The following is a 9,237-nucleotide window of genomic DNA, read 5'->3' on the forward strand; positions in this document are numbered from 1 at the left end:
CCAGGCACTCCCACCCCGGGAAGCCTGTCCTCATCAGCACTGCTCTCTCTGTCCCTCTTTTCCTCTGGACCCCCAGTCAAACTTCACTCATCCACTTGCAGGGCCTCCACCTTCCACGTCTCAGCCTCGCCTGTCCTCCCCCTCCCCTCTCCATGCACACACACTGTGTCCCAGACATCCGGAGCCATGCACAATTCCCACAGCCTCCATGCCCTCCTATCTGCCTAGAATCCCCTCTTTCCTTGTCAGCTCCTGGCAGCACCTCTGAAACTCTGCTTCAGCCTCACCTCCTCTGGGAAGGCTGCTGAGATCTTTGCTCTCAAAAAGAGAAAATTGCTTCCTTCTCTGTTCTCCCATTTATAGGCTTTGGGTTTATTTTCCATACAGTCTTGCATTATTTGCATACCAGTCCCCTCTGTCACACTCAGCATCTAGAGGATAGGACAGAATTTTCACTTGGGCATCTCCGTTCTCTAAGCACAGAGCTGGGCATGAGAGCTCTGAACATTTTATTTGAATTAATACCCCCAATATATTTTATGTCTGTGGCTGTGAAGTGAATTCATAATTAAACTAATATTCTCGAAGGTCTTCCATCTGTCTAGGCTTCCTAAATGGCACTGAAATCTATACCTGTCCCTGCATTGCAGGATCTGACTCACAGGAGCGGTCACCTGCAGGAAATGTGTTTCTGCATGGAGATGGCGCCATCTGGTGGTTTCTGCAGGCTGCAGTGTGGAAGGAGCTTTTCTCCTGACTCGCCCACGTCCGCCAGGTTGTCACATAGGTGTTCTGCAGCAGCGCCGTGGACTCTGGAAAGCTCAGCCCTACTCCTCGCCTCCCCAAGAAGCCCAAGCAAAGACTTGGGAAGAGAAAGTCACCTCCAGAACTGCTGATGGGAAGGCCCACTTACTCCTTCTCCACGGCTCTCCTCCCACTGGAAGAATGCCCTGTGCATGCCAGGCCAGCCCTACCATAGGGCCTTTGCACATACATTTCTGCACCATCAACAGTGTCCTGGCTTCCACAACTGATGCCAGCTCAGCGCCAGCCCTGGTTGACACCCACCGGATGTTGCACAGGGATCTAAACTCATGCTCTCCCTCAAGTCTAAGCCTCTGTATCTTCACAGAGGGCTGAACCACTACCCAACTGCACCCCCAGAAGCATTCTTCTCCCCACATCACCAGTTCTAGCCCAACTCTATCCGTAGCTCTCCAAACTCCCTCTCCCACCTCCATCCAGGCCACCAACAACTGGGACCTGAATCCCCCAGGGAACCCTTCCCGGGCCCCTGCATCCAGCCTTTACCCCATCCCAGGGCCATGCCCTTCTCCCCACATCATACCCCCATCCATCCAGTCTCATGCATCACCCCCGCACCCCCCACCAGGACAAAGACCAATTGATCAGAGGGTCTCCAATACCAGCATCGTCTAGCCCTTGCCTCCTCCAGGGCCCCTCCTCCTCCCATTCTCCCTCTCACCCAGGGTGCCCTTTCTGTACTTCTTCACCCCTGCTTCTCTCCCAGCCTCAGCACCCTCACACTTGCCACTCCTGAGACTGCTCTCCTCTTCTCTGTCTGGTTAGGTCTAACCCACTTCTTCTGCCTCCCTGACATGTGCAGGCAAGAGAAGATGGGAATGGAGAGGGAAGGTGCAGGCAGGCATTCCTGACCTCTAGGAATAGGAGGGAGGGTGGGTAAGGACTTCTCCTACCTCTACCCTTCTCTCATCCTCCTGTGGCATCTGACTGGCCAAACCCAGCACCCACCACCACCATCAACCAAAATGACTGCTCACCCCAGCTCAGATGCACAGAAGGCAGTTAAAGACACTGGCCCTGGCATGGGACTGCCCAGATCAACCCTGGCTCTGCTGTTGAATGGCTATGTGACATCAGGGCCCCTACTTAACCTCTCTGGGCCTGCAGCTCTTCATCTATAAAATGGGGGTGAGGATTTTAAAATAATATTCTCTATGAAGTTTTCTTCTCTCTCATTAAGGAAAGTTCCCATTTGTTATATGCAGTACTTCTGCTATATAGTAGTTATAAAAATTGTGACTCATAGATAATTAGCTTGTTTAATGTTGGTCTTCCCTGTCAAAACCAAAGTTCAAGCAGGGCAAGGATGGGGTGGGTCTTATTTACTGCTGTGTGCCCCCCAGGTGTAGCCCAAGGCCCAACACCTAATATGACAGAGTGGCTGAGAAAAGAGGATTTGGAGCCAGAAGGGCAGGGTTCTAACTCCAGTGAAAAGATACTTATCCTCCTTGCTCCATGTTGTTTCCTCTCTAAAATGGGGTATCTGCCTCCCAAGGCTGCCTGGGTTCCATGCAAGGAGGCACATAAAGTTCCTGGCACATAGGAAACACTCGGGAAATATTAGCTTTTATTGATAGTAGACACTCAATAAATGCTCGAGAGAAACAGGTCCACTCAGGTTGGGAAGTGCTCCTGCTGCAGGCTGGAGCGCCTGTCTGCCTGAACCCCACAGCCTCGTTTTGGCCTACTGTCTGCCCCCCAGCACCCCCACATAAGGCTGAAAGCTCTGTCCTGTCGGTCGCCCCAGTGCTCAGTGTCTGATGAAGGGGTGGGATGGATGGACAGACAGATGGATGGATGGATGGATGGACAGATGGATGGATGGCTAACATCACACGCCAGAGACCCAGGGAGGGTCTTAAATAGCATGTCTCTTTATTAGCAGTTTAGCACGAAGCTCCTGAGTTTCTGCTCCTGCCGCAGTGAAGAGGTCACCTTCAGATTCTCTCTGCCCAGGTCTCTCTCTCCTGGTCACTCATCAGGTCAAGGTAGGAGGTGGATGCTCTTCTGACACAGGCTGTTCCCAGATCCTGAAGGACACCAATCTGGCAAACAGAGAAAAGCCCGAAGGACCCAAGACAAAAGCATGGGTGAGCTGAGGATAACCCCCATCCTTGCTCTTCCCCCTGACATCAGCAAACTGGTCTGGAGAGCAGGTGCCCCACGAAAGGCAAAGGTGGGGTGTGCCAGGCAGACCCAGAGGACTCCACATCTCCTCACTAAGTAACTTATGTCCCGGAGCCTCGGGCTTCACATCGCTATTGATGAGAGCAAACAAATTAACACAGCACTGCTGTGAGCCTGACACCACTATCCTCAAAGCAACCCTCTGAGATAGACGCTGTTATTACAGAGGAGGCAACCAAGGCACAATGGCATTAAATAAGTTGCAAATGGTGGAACTGGATTGGAACCCAGCCATCTGGTTCCAGAAGTCTGGCCTCCCCTCTGCCCTCGGTAAAATGGACCCAAACAACACCCTCATTCTAAGGTTGGTTTTGGATCAAATGAGAGACCTTGAAAAAGTGTCTCAGAAAAAAGCTGCCCATGGTTAGTACCCAATGAATAAGCATCTCATCCCCAGGCCTGACTCGAAGCATCCACATCACCCTCGAGCTGCCACAACAGCAGCAGGGTCTTTTGCACATGGTGGGGGGTGGGCAGTGTTTCCCACACGAACAGCTCCTGTAGCTGGGTCCCCTCTTGTTGGCCTCAGCTCCCAGGAGCCACAGAAACAGTCACTGCTGTGGCCACTTGGTGCCGAGTGCAAGCAAAAGAGGCCAAGTCACCTACTGTCACACACCTGATGGGACAGCGGGGCTGCCAGGAGCTCATGGGCACGGCGTTGCAAGTCCCACCTGCTCTACCAGAAGGTCCCAGGCAGCCAGACCATGCAAGTTTTTGAGAGGCACTGCAGGAGCATAATGCTTTCCCTCCTACAGGCCCCAAGGGCAGGGCCTCTCAGCTATAGATAATCCTCATGATTGAATCCTCCACCCTGCACACCTTTTTGCAGCCCAGTGTAACCATCATCTCCGCCCGGTCCCCACCTGCCAGCTCTCTCACCTGTTGCTCTTAGCAGTCGGAGAAGAGAGGTCTGATATGTGGATCCTGGGCTGAGTCAACCGTTAGGTGGGATATGCTGCAGAGGGCAGAAGGGGACGAGGAGCAGGAGGGGCTGCAGGCAGAGACCCCACACAGAGCCCAAGTCACAAAGGGGGCTGGCCTGGGGCAGACAAGCCTCACCCAAGCCAACCACCCACCTGAGCCTAGTTGTGGAGCTCCCCAAAGGAGATGCTGGCCCTAGCAAAGCCCTGGGAACTGCCTTTCCCTGCTTTTGATGTTAGAATACCAAACAACATAGTTAGGTTTGGGCAGGAGACCCAGAAGCCTCCCCCACACCACAGGCCCCCAACTAGTAATATGAGTCAGCTTGTCCTAAGTGGCTTACCTGCGTCTCACCTGCTCTATCCGATCCCGCATAGCTTCCTCTCTCACCTCGCTTGGCACTTGGAAGATACGGGTATGGCTGCAAAATGCCATTCCAACATTAGGATTCCTGCATTTCTTTTTTACCAGGCATTGTGAAACTGCCCGGGCGGGGTTACCTCATCACCAAGAACTTCTGAGCTGGTCCCTCACCCTTCTTGTATCGTGAGCACAATGCTTTTTTTATTTTTACTAACCAAGTACCCCCAAGCCACCCGATAATCCCAAGCAGGTAGCAAATGGTCCTTGGAGAGTCCAGGTAGCAGAGGCTGGATGACTTTCCCAGAGACTCAGAGCAAGTTCATGTCTTCTAAGAAGTGGAATTCACGCCTTCTGGGTGCCTCTCCGACTGTTACCAGCTCTTTATGATCAGAGTAATGCCACGGTCACTGAGGTTTAGGGGTACTTCTAGAAAACTCTGTCATGAGGAATCTGCAAGCACCTCTCATTACCCAAGCTGATGGATGGGGAGGGGGAGAGAGGTGCTGATAAACCATACCCAAATTTGGGGGTTCCTTTCTATGTGAGTACTGGGAAGTAAACAGATGTACAGTTTGGTGTGCCTCGATTTGCCTTCCTCTTTATGATCCTTCTGTCTGACTTCACCTTCTGTCTGACCTCACCTTCTGTTTGATCTCACACCCCAGTCCTTCCCTCCCCAGCCCTCCTCTTTAAAGAGAGTGTTCTGCCCACTGACAACCCCATTTCAATTGACAGAAACTGAAAGCTCCATCTAGGGGCATTGGTGCTTCCTCTGGAAGTTGGAAGCAAAAAGAGTCTCATAGACACCACTCGGACAGGATGGAGCTGGCCAGTGCCCAGGGAGCCAGGTAAGTAAATAACAAAAGTGTTGCAGAGGAGGGAGCACTGCCCCAGTCCCAGGGGTCTCCCAGAGGAGAAGGGGCCCAGCACTAAGGCCAGGGTGGATGGGCCCAGAGAGCTTGTCCTCCGTGCTCTTGACACAGCCCCTCCTATTTACCCAGGTCCTGCCCGGAAGCTTTCCTCAGTGCCCTGCATGGCTCCCACCTTGCCATGCCTACTTGCAAGCTCTAGCAGATATTCCTCCTGGTTTCTCCATATTTCCTCTCAGTTTCACACAGCTTACGCCCTAGTTAGCTTACGCCCTAGTTAGCTTTTATCCCTTTGAAAATGGAGACTGGGTCTTTGTCTTTTTTGTCTCTTCCAAGGGAGCCTAGCAACAACCAGGAGGTCAGTACAAGTCTATCGAGCAAATAAACATTAAATGGTGCTTAACAAAGGGGTATGTATTTCTTGATATGTGTTGTTGAAACGAAGACGAGGACCCCAAACCAGCAGAATGTGGGGGGAAATAGGCAGCATTTGTTCATTTAAAGCCTCCATAGAAAACGCAGAGTGGAAGAATTATTTTTAGACTATGATTCCCATAGCAAGTCTCAAAAGCTTAAACCTAGTTATGATATTCAGCTGAGGTCTCAGAATTATTGGGGGATGATGCTCATATCCTCCACACCAAAGAAGGTAACATTTCAAGGTACCATGGAGCGACTGAGGCAGGCCCTGAAAAGCCTGCTACATCTGGGGCTGTCATCAACATTTATTCTTTTAGGGGCCTGATCATTTCCACCTAAAATGTCCTTCCAAACGAGGTCTCACATTCCACCATTCGATATTTCTTTCTGTTATGTAATTACTGTGCTTTTGCCTCCCCTCTTAAAATGCTAATGACTAGAAAGGGAAAATACGTGAAAACCCTGTACCACGAGACAAAAATGTATTTCTTGGGCAATATATCCTCCTTGGTAGAAGACAGCAGAGCTGCAGCATGCAAAAGGAGAAAGTACAGAGCCACAACATGGCTCCCTCATGCCTTTGTGTAGGATCATCTAATCCCACAATTCTGCTCCTGGGGAGGGACGTGCTGAGCTGGCCCAGAAACTCAGAAGTGACACAGTGCTGGGAGGGAAACAGGACATCTACACCCAAGGGTGCGCTGTCCTGTAGGCCCAGCTTCCTTTGCCTTTAGTCCCAGCACCTTCAGACCCAGAAAAGGAGGTGGGGCAGCCATAGGTGGGCTGCAGGGGAACTGTGGGTGGGCTGGAGGAGACACCATGGACAGACTGAAGGGGAGCTGTGGGTGGGCTGGAGAGGACGCCGTGGATGGGCTGGAGGGAACACCATGGACGAGCTGAAGGGGAGCCATGGGCATGATGGAGGGGAGCTGTGGGTGGGCTGGAGGGGACACCGCGGGCCTGGAGGGGAGCGTGGATGGGCTGGCAGGCCCATGGAAAGCTGAACTGAACTGCCTTGATGCAGAGAAGAACACTGTAGCCCAAGGCATCGAGAAACCTCCTTCTCCCGGTTGCAGAGCAGCACCTTGATGTTTGCATTTTAAGGGTTTATTTTCTTTTAACTCCGTAAAATGCAGCCACTTCTGAACGATTCAAGTGCAAAAGTAACAGAGGTCTGCAATATATTCAGAAGCACTTAAGAAATGAGGAGCAAGCCCTGTTTTCCAGCCCCTTGAGTCATTTCAAAATGCGGGAATCAGCTGGGCTTTCAAGATGGCAAAATACCCCCTTAAGACCTCAAAGCCAGGCTGAAAAATTTTCTTGCTAGAGAAGAACAGCAGTGGGTTTGCATTGACCAGAAATCCTGAAGACAGGGGCTGTGCCTTCTCAGACTCTCCCTCCCCACTCCCTCGCTAGGGCAGATGGGGTGCTTACCTCCATCTAATGAACTGGATTCTTGTTCTCTCCTCCAGGATGTCTTGACTATGGTTTGCTAACACATCAGACTTTGAGGATTGATGCTTCACCTAGGAAACCCAGGTAAGAATCCTCAGGATTACTGCTTACAAGGTCTGTGCCTGGGGTGGAGATGAGCCCCAGATGAGCTCCTTGCATTACCCAGAACCTCTGCAGGAGGCCACCCCCCACCCATACCCCCAGTTACCACGTCTCGGGTCACATGGATGTCTTGGCCATGGGTGGGAGGGGATCCTTTGTTATTGGACATCTTCTCCTTTATGTCCTGGGAAGCCTCTTCTTCTGTCTGAAAGGGGAGTTTCCTCTATGGTATTCTATCCCTGATCCTCCCCTCTCCTCTTCTTTTTCCCTTTTCTTCCTCTCGTCACAGCAAACATACCTACCTCACAGATTATACAATAACCTTGTCTATTGCTACCCTCCTGGGAAGTTCTGGGAAACTCACTAAGTCCCCATCCCAAGCCCCAAGGTACTCTCAAGACACCTTTCAAATGGGGGTGAAGCATCCGAATCCTCTCCAGCCATTATACTCAACAAGCAGTGTTGATGCATCCACCTCCTCTACAAGAACCCTAGCGTCCTGTAGGACACCTGGGCAAAATGGGCACAACTCTAGGCAGGTTGCTCAGCAAAGGCTAAGACCAGTCGAGCAATGAACTTAAGCATCCAGTCCAGACCTCTGCCCCAAGGCCAGCTCTCTCTAGAATTTTGGAAACCCTGAGTCACAGAATATTACTACTCACCTTTTTCAACCAGTGCTGTACCACAGACACTGCCTCGCTTTCCACAACTTCAATGTCCTGGAACAAATTGGGAAGTTGACACCCTCAGAATACCTAGAAAGTCCATTCTCAGCCAAGGGTGTATGGTATAAGAACTCTGGAAATGCAACAGGGAGAGAAGACACCGGAAACAATTCTACATGGTTACCACCACCTTCACTCACCGAGCTGGTGTTTGGTGGGAAGGGTAACCCTGAACCCTTCCGGGCGAGAATGTACACAATCCATGTTGTAATGATCATCTCTGGACTTGTAGCAGGTCTTCTCTGTGGCCCCCTCCTTCCATCAAAGCCGCCTGGGAACTCCCACGGGCAGGCAGGTCATCAAACAGAGGCGACCTGATTGGCTGGCCAAGGATGATGTGACAATGACCTCCTCAGCCTCCAGAGTCAGAGCAGTGATGGAAAAGGAGTCAGGAGCTGGCTGGCCCATTGATGTCCTTAGTCCACAAACAGGGAGTTGGGGGCATGGGATGGGCTGGAGGAGGACGTAGCCAAGGTGAACCTGAGGAAGAAACAAGGGGACGTTCCCCAAATCACAGAGAATCTCCATGGGAAACAGTTGGGGGCTGATCATCCAGTCTTGAGCTATGCTGAAGCAGAAAGAGATTTTATGACTCAAAAACAAGAAATCTGAGGCAAAATGACCTCGACCCTGTAGACATTCATTCAAAACAATACCAAGTGCACTTCATATTCTTACTCTTACATATAGGGGGGAGAGGAGAGCTCACTGTTCCCCCACCCAAAAGAAACACATTAAATGTGGGGTAGCAAAAGTCTCAACAAGGACATTTGCTTCCATTTTTTATCTACTTTGTTTATGTAAGTGATTTAAATCATAAAAATAATGCAAACAATAAGAAATAAAGAGTACAAAGTGAAAGTGCCATTTCTTGTAAAAGGTGTTTCCTGATTATTCCATTTCAGAATAATCGGACTGCATGGGTGGTAAAGCGCTAAAGTGGAAATGGGATGGGGGCATATTGTGACTTCAAAGTTGGGGGGAGGGGTTGTAGAGGCTCAAATAATTATAGTTCCCATCCAGAACCCTCACCAGGAAACTGAAGGAATTCAGAATATCCTAAAGGACCCTAAGCAAATGTTCAGCTGCTCTCAAAAGTAGCTGTAGTTCAACCCTGAAGCTATTTCCAAGATGTCAGAAACCAGGCTTAGAATCCACTAACTTGACCTAATCATTAGACCCTCTGGTCCTAGTTTCTTTGTCTTCAAAATGAAATGGATAGAATAATGTGTCTAATTTTCTTTTAGCTCTAATATTCTATAAATGTCCCCATCCTCATTCTTAGGACCAGAGAAAACCTTTATCACCCTCCCCAGTTTTCCTCTCATAGCTACTGTCTCTCCTTCCACACTCTCAACAAATCTCAGTTT

The 9,237-nt window shown here is 50.4% G+C and overlaps 1 protein-coding gene across 1 annotated transcript; it reads right to left on the reverse strand.

Moving 5' to 3' along the window:
- Nucleotides 1-3,900: 3,900 nt before the first annotated feature.
- On the reverse strand, nucleotides 3,901-8,085 carry SPATA19 (spermatogenesis associated 19). The gene is made up of 6 exons (XM_037841834.1): nucleotides 8,008-8,085; nucleotides 7,805-7,861; nucleotides 7,249-7,347; nucleotides 7,020-7,111; nucleotides 4,277-4,354; nucleotides 3,901-3,967 (listed from the first exon to the last, which is right to left on the reverse strand). Exons 1-6 carry the CDS (start codon nucleotides 8,083-8,085, stop codon nucleotides 3,901-3,903), a joined length of 471 nt encoding a protein of 156 aa, XP_037697762.1.
- Nucleotides 8,086-9,237: the final 1,152 nt, after the last annotated feature.

Source organism: Choloepus didactylus, chromosome 6 (genome assembly GCF_015220235.1).
Source record: "Choloepus didactylus isolate mChoDid1 chromosome 6, mChoDid1.pri, whole genome shotgun sequence".
Taxonomy (NCBI): domain Eukaryota; kingdom Metazoa; phylum Chordata; class Mammalia; order Pilosa; family Megalonychidae; genus Choloepus; species Choloepus didactylus.

Coding starts and splice junctions, on each gene's coding strand:
- SPATA19 (XM_037841834.1), bottom strand. CDS start 8,085: ATGATCATTACAACATGGATTGTGTACATTCTCGCCCGGAAGGGTTCA. Junction 7,862..8,007: donor TCCCACCAAACACCAGCTCG/GTGAGTGAAGGT, acceptor AATTTGTTCCAG/GACATTGAAGTTGTGGAAAG. Junction 7,348..7,804: donor TACAGCACTGGTTGAAAAAG/GTGAGTAGTAAT, acceptor CTCCCCTTTCAG/ACAGAAGAAGAGGCTTCCCA.